The sequence below is a fragment of the Mirounga leonina genome, unplaced genomic scaffold (genome assembly GCF_011800145.1).
Source record: "Mirounga leonina isolate KUSES-001 unplaced genomic scaffold, KU_Mleo_1.0 Mir_128, whole genome shotgun sequence".
In the NCBI taxonomy this organism is placed as follows: domain Eukaryota; kingdom Metazoa; phylum Chordata; class Mammalia; order Carnivora; family Phocidae; genus Mirounga; species Mirounga leonina.
In genome coordinates, this window is record NW_023270320.1 from 20,647,413 (window position 1) to 20,667,421 (window position 20,009).

Here is a 20,009-nt window from a genome sequence, read left to right on the forward strand (position 1 = left end):
TTTTAGGTAGATTAGCTACATCTTCCAGTCTTGAAGAACATGGTGCCATGTAAAGGGTGTCCAGTGGGGCCCAGAAGTGCTATCCTTCTTGGTCACCAGAATCAGACATTCCAGGGTCACCTCGTGTGGGCTGCAGGTGCCTTCCTGCTGTGGCTGGAACACAGCTGCTGTGGGCATACTTTTGGGTGAGGCTGGTCATGTGGGAGTCACTTTGGGGGTGCACTGGTCCTGGCAGAGACCACCGACCTGGTGCAGTTGGGCAGGAGCTGTCAAAGTAACATCTTTGTCCTGGAGTAGAAGTATTTATTCTTAGAAATTGCTATTTTAAGAAAATGATACTTTAAGAAATGGTAGGAGGGTATTTTGGAGTGGGGTTCTCAAAGCGCGTAGGGAAAGGAAAGCCTCTCATCTTTACATTTTCATCTCCCAAGTGTCATTGCTTTCCCACCTTCTCAGCATCATTCTTGGGGAAGTGCATGTATTCCTCTGGGGTGTTTCATGAGGAATCAAAAAATTCGAGTAGAGCATGTTCATCAGTTTATATAACTGAATGGGGAAGCCCTGAGCTACTCAGCAAATTTATAGTGTGGTTATTTTCATGTGACCCTCACGTCAGACCTTTATCCTTAACTGTCCATGGGGAAAAAAAGGCAGACAGCTACAGATCTTTATATTAATGACTGTATTCATATCTAGTCCTCCTCTGAGCAGCTGTCAGTGATTCTGCTAGTGAATTTGTTTTTTTTCTTTTTTAACTCCTCCAATATAATTCTACAGAATTAGAGAGGTTAATAGGTCACCTTTATTTAAAGGTTTGATTGCAATCCTCATTTAGTACTGAAGGATTACAGTCCTTTGTCCTGCTTACTTCTTGTTTTATAACATTTACTCATTTATTTTGGAGACAGGCTTTTCAGTGTCTCTTCACTTAGGGATTCTAATGTATGCCTTGGAAAAGCAAAACCAGCCCTTCCAGGAAGTTTGTACTCTTCTTCCTGGAATCATGTTCTGTTTGATTTGGAAATTCTTGTCAAAGCCTGGGGCATATCACACAAAGAAACCATTTAGACAAGGGTGCTATGCATGAGGTTTGTGCAAAAGAAGAGGAAGAAGAAGGAGAAGGAGAGGAAGGGGGAGGAGAAGGGAGAGGAAGGGAGAGGAGGAGGGAGAGGAGGAGGAGGAGGAGGAGGGGAGGAGGAAAGAAGGAAAGAAACTGTTACAACATGTCTTTAAGTGAATCAAAAGACAATAGCATGAACCAGAGAAGACTCTAGACCTGCATCCAAGGGTCTGTTTCTTTGCCAGCTTCTTAGTGACTGGGGTGAGCTACTTGGCATCTGTGATCTCAATTATTTCACCTGTAAATTAGGAAGAAGAATAACTGCTTTGTTGCCATTACAAATTTATCATGTAGATCACCATGAGACATTGTCACAAGACAACCACAAAATAGCAAGTAGCACTCAGCTAGCACTTATTTACTATGGGTCAGACACTATTCTCAGTATGTTAAACGTATTCACTCATTTAATCCCCACAACAATTGATGAGTTAGTCATTATTAACATATAATTCTCAATTTACAGATGAACAAGCTGAGAGAGAGGATAGATAACTTCCCAGTGTCACACAGCTAGTAAGTGACAGCTAGGACCTGAAGTCAATAATGACATTTAATGATTTGTGAATTTTACCACCTACTTCTCTGTAAAATATACTACTATGCTATCGTCTCAAAAATGTAATGGTAATGGGCTTTCACTTTTTATTTATCTATAATATGATTTTTTAGACCATAGGAAAATAATTTACATAGGTAGAAAAGTCATATTCTTTAAGAAGTTAGACATGGAATTTGGGAATCACTCAGTCCCAGGTCCATCTGGATGCCTTATGGGGTCGGTAGGCTGGCTGTCATTTTTATCAAACCATGGACCAATTCCATCAGTCAGGCAGCTGGACCAACTATACAGTTAGATCAGTTGATATGTCTATTTGGTGAACAAGTCAGATTACTTTGCAGGGATAATACCACATTTGGATGCATAATATCCATAATTAGGTAATCTAATGTTCCTGAGTAACAGAGTCCCACAGTATCTGAGAGCTTAGAAGTCAAGTGAGTTGCACTGGTTGTCTAAATTCCATAGGATTTGCAGAAAGTTGTGGTCCTTTCTGATAGCTTGGATTCCTGTTACATGATAAAGAAAATACATCAAATTAGACTTCAACCCAGAAGTCCATGAATCCCATAGGCACAGTGTGATCAAAATACCTGTGGGGCACAGATGATGGATGCCTAATGGTATACTTTAATTTTCTACCTTAAGTAAAGTACTGTGATTTTTCCTTTATTGCAAAACTGAAATTTATGTTCACAATTGATGTTGCTGGATTAGCGTGCTCATGGTGATCCAATATGTTCCCAGTGGTTATGGTGCTTCTCCTTCTAGAAGGCTGGGGAAATATGTGCATGTGTGCCACTGCCCACCCTCCTCTGTCATTAGAACTTTGGGGGTAAATAAGCCAAATGTGCTGGATCAGGGGAAGACTTGGCAAACAGCAGGTTCAATAGCAGGCACTGGGGACTCGCCTTGGAGACTAGTGCTCAAGAACACAACTCTGCTCCCTGGAAGGACTGAAGAAGTTCAGCAGGGCCCATGACCCAGAGAAGCTAGAGTAGAGGAAGGATGGGAAATAACAGGAGACTCAGGCCTATGGAAAGAAGGAGGGGTCTCAACTGGCCCTGAAGTCATGGAAAAGAACAGGGCTTAGGCACCAAGACATACCAGCCCAAAGAAGGCAGCATGCTGAGGAGTTGATGTTGATTGATACTGGGTTCAGAGTGGGATTGGTTCCAGAGTCTGGGCTCAGCTGAACTAAAAGTGGAATCTAAATGGCTCCTGTTTCAAAGGGCAAAGGGCAACATGCAAAGGAAGCCAAGTTTATCAACGCAGTTGAGTCCAGATCAGCTGAATCTTTAGTACGTAAGAGTATGGCTCCATGAAATGCTCACAAACTGTGCACACGCCTGTAACTAGCCCAGATCAAGAGAGACTGTTCCTGGAAATTGCCCTCATGTACCCTCCTGGGCTCTCACCCCTTCAAGGAAAATTACTACCTGACTTCTAACCTCAGGGATTCAAACATGAAATTTCTGAAAATTGAGTTTCTGATATTTACAAATCAGGAAATCTGCATTTCTGCCATCCTTTGAGGTATCAGATTCAGCAAGTGTGGGCATGTACTCTCTTAAACAGGGGTCTCCTGAAGCAGGAGGATCTGTCCCTTAGGGAGGGCATGGCCTCACCAGGCCCACTTGGCTTACCTTGTTTGATCACCTGCCTGGCCCACTGGTATAAGAGCTTGCAACTCTTACCTTTTTTCTATTTCTTGATCCCAATTTCAATGTCTTCGTACTTTTGGCCACCCCAAGTCTTAAGTACACCAGGGTATTATTAGATAAATAAATACATCAAAAAGGAAAAGATTTTCTCCTGATTTATCACTTTTCCTGCAATTCCCTCAGTTGGCTCTGCAATTCCCTCAGTTGGCCAAGCTTTGTGTGGCTATCTATTCAAAATATATACAGGATATTTATCTATGTATAGTGAAATAAGCACTTGGAATAAGAGTCAGAAGACTTCAATTCTACTCTTACATTCTGCTCCTAACCAGCTGTGTGCAACTTAACTTTTCAGGGTCTCCTTAATTTTTTAAACCTATAACATGAGAATTTTACCTAAATGACTCTCAGGACCCTGTAAGTTGGGACATTTGGTAATTTTGTGGGTATATAGTGAGGTTGCCTTTGAGTTCATGCAGGCAGAAGGGCAAACTGAAACTGCATGGTTTTCTTCTTGTCCTTGCTGGGTGGACACAAGTCCAAGGCTGTGCAGGCATGTGGGACATTTGAGGTTTCTGGAGCCCAGAGGCATAACAAGGGAAGGGAAGCAAGAGCCTTCCTCCCTGGATGCAGGCAATAAGGGGTGAACTGTCTATAGAGAAAGGAAAAACAGAAATAAAATGGACTCAAAGTAGGTCAGCTTTTTTATTATCACCCTCTGCCAGCAATTATCAACAGTGTTGGTGATCAAATAATCTTCACCCCAAAGTATTTTGTTGGCTAAGTTCTAAACCATTGCTACAGTTTCTGTTGAGGTTTTAATAACTTATGTGGAAGTTTTAAATGAGCACAGGTTTAGGGCCCCTGGGTGGCTCAGTTGGTTAAGTAGCCAACTGGATTTTGGCTCAGGTCATGATCAGGGTCGTGGGATGAGCCCCCTGTCAGGTTCCTTACTCAGCGGGGAGTCTGCTTGAGATTCTCTCTCTCCCTCTTCCTCTGCCCCTCCCCCGGCTCATGCACATGCTCTCTCTCTAAAATAAATCTCTAAAAACTAAAACTAAAAAGTAAAAAATAAATGAGCACAGGTTTAGGACTTACTCCTTCCTAAGCTTTGTATTATATATGGACGTTGTCCACCCAGGTACACACAGACTCCACTGTGCACACTCATTTAGGAGAGAGTTCGTAGTGGTTTGGACTCTTCTGAGTGTGCTTATGGTTCATTTTGTGTCTGCATTCCCTGGAGATGACATATTCCTGCATTTAAACAGTAAATTCAGAATGATCAATGAGAGCCCCAAGACCGCAAAGATGGGAAACAGCCTTGAGCGCCTTTGAAGGGCTTTGCCCTTCTCTGTGACCCCTTAGACATTGCGAGACAGGGTGAACTACAAGGAATAGTCTTGTTTGGTAAGTGTGAGTTTTAGTTCATATGTGCAATATTTTGCTGAATTTGAATAAAATCTTTGAAACTGAAATATCTTCCCTCTCAGTGACTATTGTTTTACAACTAAGGAATAAACCAAGAGAATAATGATTATTCCTGAAAATAATTTTCATGTAGGAGAAGAGTTTCAAAAATTTGCCTGTTTTAGGTGTGGAATCCTCTGGTTCATTACTACCTGAGTGCATTGTTCTCTCCTCACGTTTGTACTAGTTACTGACCAACAGCCTCCCAAGAACAAGCGTCCAAAGGAGCCGGGAGAGAACAGAATCAAGCCTACCAACAAAAAGGTGAAACCCAAAATTCCTAAAATAAAGGACAGGGATGCAGCTGATGTCACACCAAAGACGCAGTCTATAATGATACATATGATGGATAAAGGCCGCTTCCAGAAACCTGCTGCGACCCTGAGTCTGACGGCAGGGCAAACTCTAGAGCTTCGATGTAAAGGGAACAAGATTGAATGGAGTTATCCCACCTATCTTGACACCTTTAAGGACTCTCGCCTCAGGTGAGCATTTATTTATTTATTTTTACTTGCGTTGGTCAAGGGTTTAGTGTTAAATATTGCATTGTTTCTGTAATCCACCACTTCACCCTAATAGCCTATAAAAAAATGAAAGCTCAATGAACAAAAGCCATAGATTTTATTTCTTTGTCCAGTTTTTTTAAAAATTATTGCAAATACTATCCACATGGGTTAAAATGGTGAAATTTTATAGGAAGCCAAAAGACAAATAATTGAAACCATGATGCATAGATATTGAAGAATTCATACCGTAAAAATAATGAGCCCAATCACTGCTTTCTGTTATTTTTTTTATGTAATCATATTGAAAACCGAAATGACCTAACAGGAGATGCCTATAAGCACGTTGAGAAGAAGCCAACTTAAACTGATTTTGAACTTTTCAACTGCTTCTGGTTTGTGTTTACTTTCCTGAGTATGTGAGGTTCATGTTCAGAGCCTCAGCTGGTGAGAGGGCCACATTGGATTGAATACTTTCTGGAGCCTGTGTTTCTTGCGCAGGAAAAGTGGTTAAGGTGATGTTTAGGAAAAGTGTTAAAAAGCAAGAACACGGGGGCGCCTGGGTGGCTCAGTTGGTTAAGCGACTGCCTTCGGCTCAGGTCATGATCCTGGAGTCCCGGGGTCGGGTCCCACATTAGGCTCCCTGCTCAGTGGGGAGTCTGCTTCTCCCTCTGACCCTCCCCTCCTCATGCTCTCTCTCTTTCATTCTCTCTCTCTCTCTCTCAAATAAATAAATAAAATCTTTAAAAAAAAAAAAAACCAAGAACACGGACCACACTTCAGTGGGTCCTGGGAGGACCCCGGGGCCTTAGGGGCTGGGGGTCCAGTGCATCTTTGCAGGGGGGTCCGCTGAAATCACTGGGTCTCCATTTTCTCATGCACAGAATGAAGGGAATCCAACTACATGATTTCTAAGATTCTTTCCAGCTTTTTCTTCATATGATTCAGGAAAAGGAATCCATGCAGGATATTGTCTGGAATGACTTGAATGGAGAAAGAATGAGCATCTCAGGCATCAAAAATTCTGTGTGTTCCTGACAGGTTCATTTTCCACACAAACTGCACCTCCGCACATCTTCCCTTCCCTCCAGGACACCGGCATGTACTCAGCGGCTGGGACACTCAAAACTGGGGAGCACCCTTGCCTCCCCCAGCCCTAACTCCCCTCATGTCCCCACATTCTCTTAATCCGTGAACTTGTCCAACCACAATGTGGCCACTCACCTCCAATCCACAGTAACCACACCCAGATGTCCTCCTGGGCTCCTTCTCACTGCCACTGGGCTGAGGTCTTAAAAATGTGGATCTGAACATGCCTTTACCCTACTTAACGGGTAGGGCTCCACTGGGGATAAAGTCCAACATTTTTACCTGGCTGATGAGATCCTCCTTGAACTCAGAATCTCTCTAGCGTCCCCTCTAATCTCTAGATTAGTATCTGCTTTCACTAGCCTGGGCTCCTGTAAGATCATCAAATGTGCCCTGCTCCCTCCGAGGCCCCTCTTCACCTGGCTAACTTCAGCCTGCGTGTGGCTCTCTCAGGGAAGGCTGGGTCCCACCTCCTGGGGTTCGCTTTCCCATATCCCGGGGTGCATCCTCTTTTGATCTCTCTTTATGCTTATGTCTCCTTTTTTTAAATCTGTGTTTTTCACAGGGTTTAACTGAGTCCTTGGCATTTAGCTTTAGCTATTGGATGACTAGACAATCTTCCCCTTCTTACACACATACACCTTAGAGAATAAATAAATCGAAATATATACAAGTAGTGTCTCTCCATCTCTCTACCTCTTGTATTAAGACTCATATTTTATTCTGAAGATACTCTTCTGGCTTTGGGAGATGTAATAGTGTAGAGTTTTCCTTGAGGAATATTGGGTTGGATGAAGAGTGGTGTGTGTGTGTTTGTATGTATGTATTAAAGTATGTGTGTGTATCCCCTGCTTGGGACAGATCTGGAAAGATTTACTACCATTTACTACCTTTTAAATGATTTAATTTCTAAAGTGAGATTTATACACTTTTTCAAAAAAACAGAATTGAGCTATTTTAAATCATTCTGAACAGTTAATCTTTGACTTACAATATTTTAAAGCTAGATGATTTGGCCCTTGAAGATATAATATTTTCTAGAAGTATTTTCGAAGTTGTATTAGCCACAATATGTTTGAAAATATCTTAAAGACTCAAAGTAAAGTGAACATGAATCTGAATTGAAGATAAATATTTAAGAGCTAAAAACCCCAATTTTGACTTTGTAACATTAAATTGTATTCAAAGCAGAGTCAGGGCTTTTTAAGAAAGTAAAGACAGATGTGGGCCCCCAAGGACTTTACCAAAAAATGTGAAAAATGTGAAAAACATCTAGTCATAACTCCATTTCAAACAACAACAAAGTCACGATTTATTTGACACCAGAGATTCAACATACTGACTCTTGACATCTTTCCCAGAATGTGGTACCTTTGGATAGAGGAGAAGTATTCATCTTGTGTTCTTTTTCCTGTGGAATGAGGTCTTACTAGTGTTCTGACAGCTTTGGGTTTGGAAGTTCCCCAGGTGTGCTTCTAACAAAGCCTGGTCATTTTAAGCAATTTTGGTAGCTTTCTGGAGCAAAGGTCACAATGCTACCACATTTGTCCATCAAGATTCTGACCAGAAGAGGGAGTGGGTTAGGGAACAGAGAGGTCAGGCAGAGGCATAGTTAGATTTGAATCCTGCCTTTACCACTAGCCAGCAAAGCGATCTTTGATCAGCAATTTGCTTAGAACCCACTTTCCTCATCTGGAATATGGAGATTATATTATCTAATGCAAGTGCTGCCTGGCCCATGGCAAATGTTCAATAAATTGCAACTAATCATTACTAAGCAGTGTACATTTCTCAAGCATGATCATCAGGTGATCTTTTGGGGCAGTTAATTCTGATCGAGACTCCAATCAGAGAATGTTGTAAGATAGAAGATCCAGAAAATACGGTACACCTCTTTCCTTTCTCATTTAATTGATCAATTCTTTGTAATCTGGGGCCTATGCCCATCTTCTCCCATGAAAATGTAAGCCACTGTGGGCAATAACCATGTTCATCATCAGATTCCCAGCACCTTTAAGAGTGCCCGACACACACCCAAACTCGGGAAACAGTTTTTGGTTTCCCTAGGGGTTTAGTGATCATTTCAGAAGCCAGTTCCTGGGCATGCATTTGTTCACTCAACATGCAAGGATAAATACACTTAGTGCAGACATATGCACTGTGACTATGGGGGGGAGAGTGATAACAAATTGTGAATATGTTTTATATCTAGGGTGCTGTGCCACCTTGGATCCATCCCCACTGTCTCAGAGCCTATTCTTGCTTCACCTTATGGAGCCATTTTGTCAGCTGCACCCCCACCCCCATTCCCAGGAAACTTCTCCCTCTTTATCCATCTTGTCCCCTCCTATGCTCATTAGACTCTAGGGTCTGTTGTTTCTACCAACCTCTTGAATCCATCCTAAGTAAGTTATGTTGTCCTCTGTTTTTCCTTTATTCCTTCTTGGAAATTTCCGGCCCAGATGAACCTGTTCACCCACTTCTTCTTGCCCACACTTGGTCACTGAACACTGGTGGAGAAGAGCATGCAGCTGGCTGGATGGGAGCTATTAGACAGTGGTCACTTCACTTGTGTCTGGCAATGCTAGATAGGTTTCTCTAGAGAGCTCACTTTTTCTCTCTTCCTAAACCTCTGATCTTTTCCATCTCTCTCCTCTGAGCTAAAGAAATTCTCACCTAATTTATTGAGAAATTGGAGCCTTTGGATTGCCTCGACTTCATCTTATCACACCCCTTCCTTCCATACTCTGACAGTTATAGTGGAGGAAGGGTTCCTCCTCCTGACTAAGGTCAAACTCTGCCTGTGTCCTGGATCTCACTCTTCTGTGCTTTTTCGGGAGCCTTGAGATATCAGTTATTGCCTCCCTGTTTGGCATCTTCAACCTCCCCTTCTCAACGGGATCCCTTCCATAAGCCTTCTCCATATTACGAAATCCCACCTTAGCCCCTGTGTGTCCTCCAGTCACCTTCCTCTCTCACCTTCAGAACCAGGCCCCTTGGAAGAGTCTCTCTCTACCCTCATCGTCTCCATTGCCCTCTCCTATCACCCTCCACCTAGACCACCTGACTCCTGCATGCATTTAATCACCAAGGTCAAGGTCATTAAATACAGAGTTTTCTTTTCAATCCCCATGTGACTTGCCCCACCAGGTCCATTCAACAGAAGGGAACGCTCTGCTCTTGGCTTCCACAGCATCATTTTCTGCCAGTTTTCCTCCTGCCTCATGGGCCCCTCCTTGAAGTTTGCTTCACCAGCTCTTCATCGTCCACTCTCCCAGACATTAAATGTTGGTTCTGTGTCTTCTCTTCTCATTAGATGCTACCAAATGCCCTCCACTGATCATATGGCAGACCTAAATGTTTCCGTTGAGCTCCAGATCTGACTCTCCAGCAGCCTGCTCAACTGCCTGAGACTTTCTCTGAACTGAACTATCTGAAACTGAGCTCATAAGTCTTCTCCACACCCGATCATCCTCCTGTGTCCTTCAGTTCAGCGAATGGCACTAATTCTACCCAGTTGCCCTTAACCAAAAGCCTGGAATCATCTTGGATGTTTTCCTTTTACTTTCACATCCAAGCAACTACTACTGGATGCCCAAATGATGCTATTCAGTGATTTCTTGCATCTTCCTTCTTTCCACGATGGCAGCAATGACCCTTGTCTCTTACATGGACTACAGTGTAATCTTGTAACTAGCTTTTCTGCATCCAATCTTGAACCTGACCTCATCTTCTACACAGCAGTCAGATCTTTCACAAAAGCACATCTGGTCCTGTCACTTTTCTGCTTCAAGCCCTTTGATAGAGCAATTCTGTTGCCCTTAGAATTAAGTTGCAACTCCTGATATGGCCCACAAGGCCATGCATAATGTGGCCTCTGCCTTTCCTTCCAGTTTCATTTCACTTCACTCTCTTGTTCACAACCCAGGCTCTGGGGACTCTTTCTGATGCCCAGATGGGCCAGTCTCCTTCTTGCCTGGGCCTTTGCCCATTTGAGTTTTCTTGCTTGTAAGGCATATACTGGAAAAGCTGCTCAGCAATCTTCAGACCCAGGCCCATCCCGTCCTTTCAGCCCCGCCCTCCGCTAGGCCCAGTTACACACCCTCACTGAAGCCCTCATCACCAATGGTGCAATTGCTGTTTTATGTTTGTGTCCTTCACTCGGCTGTCAGCTTGGTGGAAGTGGCATCTGCTTATTCACCAGTATACTCAGGCCCTCCATCAGTATCTCAGTGCAAGTATGGTGCTGGGCGCTGAGCATAGAGTGGGTCGAAAATCAGGCCCCTGGGGTCATGAGACCTGTTAACTCTGGGACAAGTTCATGGAACTTGAGAGATCAAAGGGACCTTAGGAGTTGTTATGCTTAAGTGCCTCTTTTTAACAAGTGAGGAAACTGAGAATCGTGGGAGGTAGGTGGCTGGTCCTGAGTGACAATGGGTGAACAGCAGCGTAAGCCTTAAACCCCAGGCCTTCTGGTTCCCGACATGGAGCTGCCATTCTGCACAACTGCCCTGAGCTGTGTCTTTGGGACACATTTAGACCAAAGACCACTCTTGGCCTCACAGAGGGAGTAGCTTCAGGGAAGATAGATGTGTTGTTGATGACGACCACAACTACTACTACTTCTTCTTCTTCTTCTTTTTTTTTTTTTTTTAAAGATTTTATTTATTTATTTGAGAGAGAGAATGAGAGAGAGCATGAGCGGGAAGAGGGTCAGAGGGAGAAGCAGACCCCCCGCTGAGCAGGGAGCCCGATGCGGGACTCGATCCCGGGACTCCAGGATCATGACCTGAGCCGAAGGCAGTCGCTTAACCAACTGAGCCACCCAGGCGCCCACTTCTTCTTCTCCTTCTCCTCCTCCTCCTCCACTTCCTCCTCCTCCTCCATCTCTCTCTCTCTCTCTTTTTTTTTTTTTTTTTAGTTTTTTGGGTACTTGACTTATAAATCTGATTTCTAAAATTAAGGCTCAAAACAGAAATAAAACTAATAAAACTTAATATGCTTTTCCAAAGGGGGCACTGATTTCTTGCTAGGATAGCTTTGAATTGAAAGTGATCGAAATTTCACATTGATTTCTGTTAACCTTTTGGATATCAGAATGTGAAAACATTACCTTGGGCTACTTGGAAAGAAGAGCTCTGTCAGAAGGCCATAAACGACCCTTCATCCTCAAAGGTGGATGTTGACCACCCCCAAGGATGACCTGAGATGAGGTGTGCTTGTGGGCCTCTTCCAGGCCTCCCGTTCTGTGATGCTCGCTCCCTTCACTTGGGCGAATCCATGTCATTAGAAGGCCCACTAGATGGCAGGTTTCAGCTGCGTTACACTTCTCTTCCTTTCACCAGTAAAAGAAACATTTCAAAGGAAGACCGGTTAGGAAAAATGATGGCACATTTGTGCTGATGGTTCTTTCATTCTTTTAGGCTACTCAGTGGTCACAGTTTCAAGTTCTATTTTAAGCAATCTAGAATTCAGTTTCCTAACCAATAAAAAAAGGGTGGGCATTGGTAAGCTCATGTGCCCACACCAGGATAAATGAATGGGTAGTGCTGAGTCCTGCTGAGTCTTCCCAGAGCACTGGGCACTTGAACAGTTTAGGTGGTGCTTTAGAGGCTAATAGTAATGTGAAGATTCTGTATTTTTAGGTGCTGAAATTGACTCACATTTTAATTCCAGATTCAGTGCATCCCAGATCACATAGATCTCCACTCTCTTTTGAGATTGGAAACAGCAAGGATATTTTTCTGACTGTATTTGGTATCATTTATTGACTGTTCTGTTTCCTGACTCCTCTGCCTGCCCCCCTCCTGCTCACCTGCTTTTTGACTGTCTGTCTTCCCACTGCCACCCTCCCTTAATTTTTTTTCTTCTTTTCCAACAATTATTGTTGTTGTTGTTGTTATTATTAAGCATTTATGATATTCAAGGTCCAATGCTAGGTATATGCTGGAGCTACAATGGTGCCCAAGATAGACACAACATCTATATCCGTAGAGCTTTTAATTATAAGGAAATACACTATTAAATAAGCAATTTTAATATATAGTTGTGTGAATGCCTTGTTAGCAGAAGCACAGGGTCAGAGAGGAGAAAACTCAAGCTAATACCTGAAGGATAAGAGTTAACCAGGTAAAGAAGGGGATAGAAGAAGAATATAAGAAAGCTCCAGAAGGAGAGAACAGCATAAGGCATTGCCTGGAGCTGAGAGAGCATAGCACCAGGAACATTGAGAGTGGTGGGAGAAGATGGGGTAGCCTGAGGTAGTGGAGCAGAAAGGAGGTGAGCACGGAGAGATGATGCTGGAGGGTAAGCAGGAGGCAGCCTGCATAGAGCCTTGTCAGTTATGCTGAGGAAGTTAGTGGGAAATGTAAGGGCATTATGAGCTGTTGACTTAAAGCCTTCATAAATAGACACACATAGAAAGTACAGAGGGATATATACACCACACTGTGGAGGGTATTACTCCTCACTGCCTTTAGGAGAAAGACAACATCACTTCCCAGTGTCAGGTGTACCCACTTTCCCTTCATGCACCTCACACCCATTTTCCACAACCTGGGGTCTACAGATATATTCTGTACCTAAGCTTTCTTTGCAAATTAAAAAAAAAAAAATGTTTTTTTTCCTGTTGATACTATAAAAAAACATGAATATAAGAATATTCTGGACCATCTGATCAACCTCTACTAGGCGGTCAACATAACCCATTTCCATCTTTTCTGGAAACATTTTATACCTCTCATAATACACGTTCAGAGTTTAGAGCAGGGGAATCTTGGCACAGTGCTGAGCCAGGGAAGAAAATAAGAAACTTAGGGTAGGTGGCCTAGATGATGGCTTAAATATAAGTCAGTGTTGGGTAAGAACAAGCAGACGCTGTAGATTTAAGCTAGCTTGTTAGCACTGTCAGAGCCTTAAAAACAAGCAGGGCTGGTGTGGTCATAAGGAAACCCTGGCTCTCCTCCCTAGAAAATCAGGGCCCAGGCATTGTCTTTCAGGATGTTTCTGTGTGTCTGGTCGGATGTTAGCATTTTCCAGTCAAGAACTTCAAGTTGGGAGGAGTGGGTGGGGCACAGGAGATCTCTTTGATGGCTGGTGCCTCTGATAACAATAAATAGCTTCCAGAAAGAAGGGAGGGCATCTGGGTTCTCCCTCCACCACGGTGGGCAACAGCTCACTCCACCCACAGACAGCACAACAGGAGAGCAGCCCAAGCAGACTGCTGGTGCCAGGCCAATCTAATCCTTTACAGCGTCTCAAAGGAGTGTGGTCTGGAGGACATTTTAAAAGAAAAAGAGAAGGATGTTTAGAAGTGTTTATAAACAGCAGAATCCCACTGTCGAGAAGGAATCTGCACAGATTTTGGTAAATATTGTGAGTAATATTCTAGGGTACTGAGCAAGATGTCTTTTTTTTCTTTGATTTATGTTATTCAAATAAATGTAACACAAAATTGACCGTTACAATTATATTGACCATTTTGATGTATACAGTTCAGAGGCAGTAAGTACCTTCATATGGTTGTGCAGGTTTCTTTTTAATTCAAACTCACTTCAAAGCTCCTTTTGCTTTGTTTTCTGAGCAGAACAAATGATGAGGTTTCATGAAAATTCTGGGGCTCTCCTTTGGCTTTTGGATTTACCTGGATGTGCCGTTTGGGTCCAATCTGCAGTGGGAAATAGAAGCATATATTGCAGCCAAACTCTGATGCTTTCCTTCAAATTGATTTCTACCGCAGAAAACAGCTGAATTAAAAGTAAATTGTTGGGGCGCCTGGGTGGCTCAGTTGGTTAGACATCCAGTTCTCGATCTCAGCTCAGGTCTTGCTTGATCTAAGGGTTGTGAGTTCAAGCCTCACACTGGGCTCCCTGCTAGGCATGGAGCCTACTCAAAAGAGAAAAAAAAAAAAAAAAGCTTGTCCAGCTCTCTCTTCCCAGACTCAATGGCGCCAATGCCAGGCCTTCCAACATTTCCCCAGAGATGGATTGGTGGGGGTGGCCGGATACAAGACTTCTCTGGGTGGACTAGGTGTTCTGACAGTGTTCAGGTTGCAGAAAAACACAGCTCTGTTCCATTCAGGACATGGGTGGGGAGGGCAATAATAGAACCAGCCGCATTGTGGTGTTGTCAGGATAGAATGAGGTCATGCAAGTAAAGCTTGGCATGCACAGTAAGCCATCTCAATAAAGATAAGCTATTTTTATTCAGAAGACTGTAGAAGAAAAACAGCCAGTTTTTCAAGAATTTTGTTTTTAAAAATTGTTGTAGACATTTACGCAGCCTTGTACCAACTCTAGATGTCTGTAATGCTGTGGCGTGCTTACTGACATCAGACTCACAGGACTGAGTACCTGAAGATCCAGCTACCCCCAGTCTACTAGGCATTAAGGTGGAGAAATGGGTTGAAGTGAATTACACAGTTTTGGGGAAAATGTTTCTTGCTCTTATTTAAAAAGAATGTTTTGTTGACCAAACATTTAATTTCTTGAGCATTCTGATAAGGCTGGGTTTGATTATCCCAGAGGTGTTGCATAGTATTAAAATATAGTAAGATTACAGTAAAGTCGAGTTAATGCATCAAATCAAAGACACTATAGGAATATCACAGCACGACTTTTGATGATAATTTTGGAGACTCTGTTGCAAAATGGAGCATTGTTTATAGGATAACATTAAGGGATTGCCTGTATTTTACAAATGAAACCCTGCTTTAAAAAATATGTATACCTACCACATACAAAAAAAAAAAAATGTATGTACGTGTGAGATGTGAGATTTAATGTGCAAAAACTGAAAATGGGTGTTAATGTAGCATGATCATCTTCTGCCAAGTATTTAAATATGCAAAATGTAAATAAAACCATTTTGAAAGGTATATCAGAAGAGGAAGCAAGAAAAGGGGAATAAAGGATAAACTATAAAATGGGCCATTTTATGTTCACGGGTATATAGCTGTATAGAATGGCACATTATAAAAACCAGCTAAACTGAGATGTTAGAGCTTTGCCTCCAGGTTCCGGGCCTGGCTCCCCTCACAGCAGTATCCTCTGGCACAGCTGCTGGCTGCAGGTGGGCAGGTGTGAAGTCACAGCCCTCGGGAATCTGCCCAGATCCTCGGCTGTCACCTCTTACCGTCCTACATTCCCAAACTGTTCACTCAGCCCTGGGGCCTGGGGATCCTCTCCCCTCCCCTTGCTTGGTGTTTTACTGTGCAGACCCTTTGTTCAGATGGTCTTTGGGGCTTAATTTTGACTTTGCCCTGGATTCTGCCTTTCAGATCACATCCTACAGTTTAATGCCTTAATTCCGACCCCACCCTACCTCTTCGTAGCCAGGTTCCATGATGCCTCACTTGCCTCAGAGGGGAGGTCAGGTGGTGCAAGGTCACACTTCCTCATTAGAACCTTGCTCTTCTTTATGAACTTGACACAGTAGCTGGGACAAAGCAAGATGTGGAACCCTGTGTACCAACCAAAACTGATATGAGAGAATATGCCTGTATACATTTATTTACATAAGTGGCTCATGAAATGGTACAAGATATGTGACCAGCTGGTGGCCATCCCAGGGGAAGACAGCGGACCACAACCATATGTATAAAAGCAGGAGCGGTGACAAAGGGCACGTGTGTCACAGCGTGAGACTAATAGGTGTTCAGCTGAGCAGAGTACGTGCCAGATAGAATTACCGGTAGCCTAATTTGTAAAGATAGTTCACTGTGTCAGGAAGGCATATGTGAAAAAAACAAAACAAAACAAAGCAAACAAACAGAAGTGGTCCAGACCACAGAAGCTTTTGAACTAGTGGGATAAATGACATACATACCATATATAAGAACAGAGCAACTATGGACAGTTTGTAGTCAAGTGTGAGTATGCGGGGACTGATGGGAAGGAGAGAAGGTAGCTGTCAGCAAGGGCTAGAGAGGCAGATCAATTCGTTGAGTGATTAATTATTTGAATGCAGGAGACTGGCCTTGAGGATTAAATGGAGAGATGTGGAAAGAAGAGCATAAAACCTCCCCAAGGGATCAGCCTATGCTATCAGCTTGGGGAACCACTGATTCAGCCCGGATCCTACATTTTATATATGATTGGGCTACACCCACAGAGGTTAAGGGGTTTTTCAAGTTTGTGCAGCTTTTAGTAAAAGTAAACTAGGCTTGAATCCAAATCCCAACGCCCCTCTAGTCTCAAGAAGGCAGTCTGTTTCTTCAGGCTTGTCCAGATTCACCGTCCAAGTGGCATGAGTGTGAGTGGGCACCTTGAAAATGTTAGCAAGATGCGAGATTTGGTGGATCTCTCTCTGCTGTGAATTCCTTGTGCAGGGTATGAATGGGGCCTGGCCCACGGGCTCTGCATTCACTATTATAACTCGGCCATAATAGCCTCACTGTGGCTGTATGCCCGCTGATTAGTAACCCACAGCTTGTTTTCCTAACAAGGGTGGTGGAGGCTGGCTCCATTGTCTTCTGCCACTCCTCTTCCAGGGGCTATTCTTCCCTAAAGATGTGGCCTTGAGCATTGAGCTAAGCAGAGCTGGGGGATCTTGTTTTCATGCTACTCAGAGAAGTGCTGATGGGCTGGCTTGCTCTACCTAGTATGATTAGAATTGCCAGAAATATAGTAATGTGAATTATTAACATAAATAACCCCTATACCTCAGAATCATATGGTTGCCAAGTCTAAAAGATGACCTGGTCAGAATTACATGACAACAGTGGTTTGTTATTTCTATGAGTTTCTCTACATGGTGAGTGCACATCTGCTAAGTTTATCTCCTACCATCACCCATAAACTTCCTCTAAGTCACACATGTGGTCAGAATTTGGTTATGTATTGGAAATAATACACAGGTTTCCTTTTCCAGTGCACAGTGGAAAGCATGCCAGACTTTGTTCCCAAGAGAGTCCATTCCCAGCTCTGACTCTAACTGGCTGTGTGACCTTGGGTGAGTCCCTTGATCTCTGTGAAATGAAGGATCCAATTAGATGATTCCTAAGGTCCCTTCTAGTTCAAAAATGACTTTCGGCACTTGTACTTAATTCGGGGCAGATGATATGGGGCCAATGAGTAAGAACCTTCAACTCAGTTTCACTCACTGAATTCTGTTCTCTTCTGCTCAGTCACCTGTAACTCATCTGCATAGCATTATGCCAGGCAGAAGGCTATGGGGGATATAGACAAACAGGGTGTCTGCTTGGGAAGGCATCATTTCAATAGAAATAATAGGAAGTTGGAAGTTACATGCTGCAGATACTCTGTGAGAAATGCATTAAGTGTAGGGTGTGAGAAGCTTAGATCAGCGTATACTGGAGCTGCACCAAGAGCACCTAACATGTGTGGGCGCTTAGGCTGTGCCAACATCCTTCTAGAGTCTCATGCATTTCCTAATTAAACTCTCATAACCCTACAAGGTAGGGGCTATGATTATCTCCATGTCTCAGATGAGGAAACTGAGTACAGTGAGATTAAGTAACTTGTTCATGGTCACAGAGCTATTAGCAGGTGAACTGGGGAGATTCTGGGACTTGGGGACTCGACCCAGACAGACTCAAAGGAGTTGGCAAATTTTCTTGATCTTGTCACAAGAATGAATTCCAAGACAGACATGCAACATAGCACAGCGGATGAATAACACAAAAGGGAAGGTTTATTAAAGTGAAAAGTACACTTTCAAGATACGAGACTGCTCGAGAGAGAGAGAGAGAGTGAGAGCACGAGTTGTGCCCACAGGGTTTGGGTTTCTAGCTTTTATCAACAGTTGTTAACTGGGGCCAGAGTAGTTATTGGAGCAGGGAAGCAGAGTTTTGCACTTCTTCCTAATTTGGTCAAGGGTTTCCTGTCATGGCATCCGCCACCTTGGGCCTGTCTGGTTTGATCCGGCTTCTTGTGGAGTGCTGCCAGGAAAGGCCTCTGATCTTCTGGAGAGCCGGCCATGACTTCCCATTGCTGACCTGTAGGTATCCTGTTAAAGCCTAACTGTCTACTCTAACAGAGCCAGTAGTAAGTGGTAGAGGCAGGATTTGAACCAAGGAAATCTGACTCCTGAATGCATGCTCTCAGCCACTCCTTAAAGAACAAAAATGCAGACAGCCTTTTATAGGCAGAAATGGGATGGGATATGAAATTATTAGCAAAAGAAAAGAAAGGATTTTTCTGGCAAGGTCACCTTCCCTCAGTGGGGATGGCAGGAGGTCTTATACAGATGACCTCAGTAGTGCCCATCAGGAAATTCTAGATTCATTGGTTTAAAATTCCACTCCAAGAAGAGACTGAAACTGCAGTTAGGTTAGGTCTTAAGTCTTGATGGGACTTAACATAAGTGACTCCATTTTGAGCCTATTGTTTCTTTTGAACAATTCCCTCTTTTTTTTTTTTTTAAAGATTTTATTTATTTATTTGAGAGAGAGACTGAGAGAGAGAGAGCATGAGAAAGGGGAGGGTCGGGAGGGTCAGAGGGAGAAGCAGACTCCCTGCCGAGCAGGGAGCCCGATGCGGGACTCGATCCAAGGACTCCAGGATCATGACCTGAGCCGAAGGCAGTCGCTTAACCAACTGAGCCACCCAGGCGCCCCATTGAACAATTCCCTCTTTTGATCAAACTCAGCCTGAGAGACAGGGTAAAGATTGAAGGCATTAGCACCACTCTCAGCTACCACGTTGTAGTTCTCAAAACTGTCGGTGATCCTATTTTTGCAGAATCTCTGTGATATTCACAGGTCATGACTTCAGGCTCACAGTTTTTTAGTCAATCATCCTCTTCATTCCTTTTTTGTCATTCCAATCTTAAGCAGACATTTACTTGGTCATTAGTGACTGCAAATATGCATTTAAAGCTTTTGAGAGACTACAACGTGCCAGAGAGATTATTATGATAACTGTAAGCAGGATAATTCCCAAAGTTTGGAGTGCACTTTGGAGTCACGGTCCCCAGGACCCAAACCAAAGGGAGGAGACCCCTGTAGAAGGAGTCCTCCTTTTAAGCCGAGTGGCTTGCTCAGTGATCTTATGTAAATGAGTTTCAGCTTCCCCAGAAGGGTTAACCTAGATCTGCAGGTGCTGTTGGCCATAGCGCAGACACCTTATTGCTTAGCTGAAAGATAATTATGTCACCAAGAATAACTTTGGCCAGAGAATCTAAGGATCTTTGCTGGGCCGTTAGTGTCTTGGAAATGGAATTTGAAGTGTCTCCAAGAGTTAAGGAGAGGTTTCTGATCATATTCTCATTTGTGTTTATTCCTAAGCCAGGGGTCAGTGAGGTTTTTAGTGCATATGGGAAGAGAATCTCCTATCCTGAAATAAAAAGTCATCCTAAGTGCCTCACAAAGGTGGGCTAGTGAGATCTCTTGAAATCAGTGGGGGCAAATCTGATCTGGATAATCATGGGAATGTGGGGGTACACATGTACTAAGATTCACATATGAAAATGTGTCTAACTGGGTACATACTTCTAAGGTGGGTCAATTGTAGTTTGCAGTGACATTGGGAATAGAGAAAGTGTTCACAGGGAAGACCAGGAGATCTCTTATACCATGACAAATCTAGCAATCTGAAAGATTACCCCATTAGAAGTGCCCTGGGAGATACAGATGAGGGCGT

General features: G+C 43.3%; 1 protein-coding gene across 1 annotated transcript in view; it reads left to right on the top strand.

Annotated features, from left to right (window-relative positions):
- The window catches only part of PDGFRL (platelet derived growth factor receptor like), a 54,114-nt gene that overhangs the window by 2,503 nt on the left and 31,602 nt on the right, over window positions 1–20,009 (top strand). Inside the window, exon 2 of the mRNA XM_035004156.1 lies at window positions 5,004–5,301. Within this exon, the coding sequence (XP_034860047.1) occupies window positions 5,004–5,301 (298 nt within the window). The remainder of the gene's footprint in view (window positions 1–5,003; window positions 5,302–20,009) is intronic.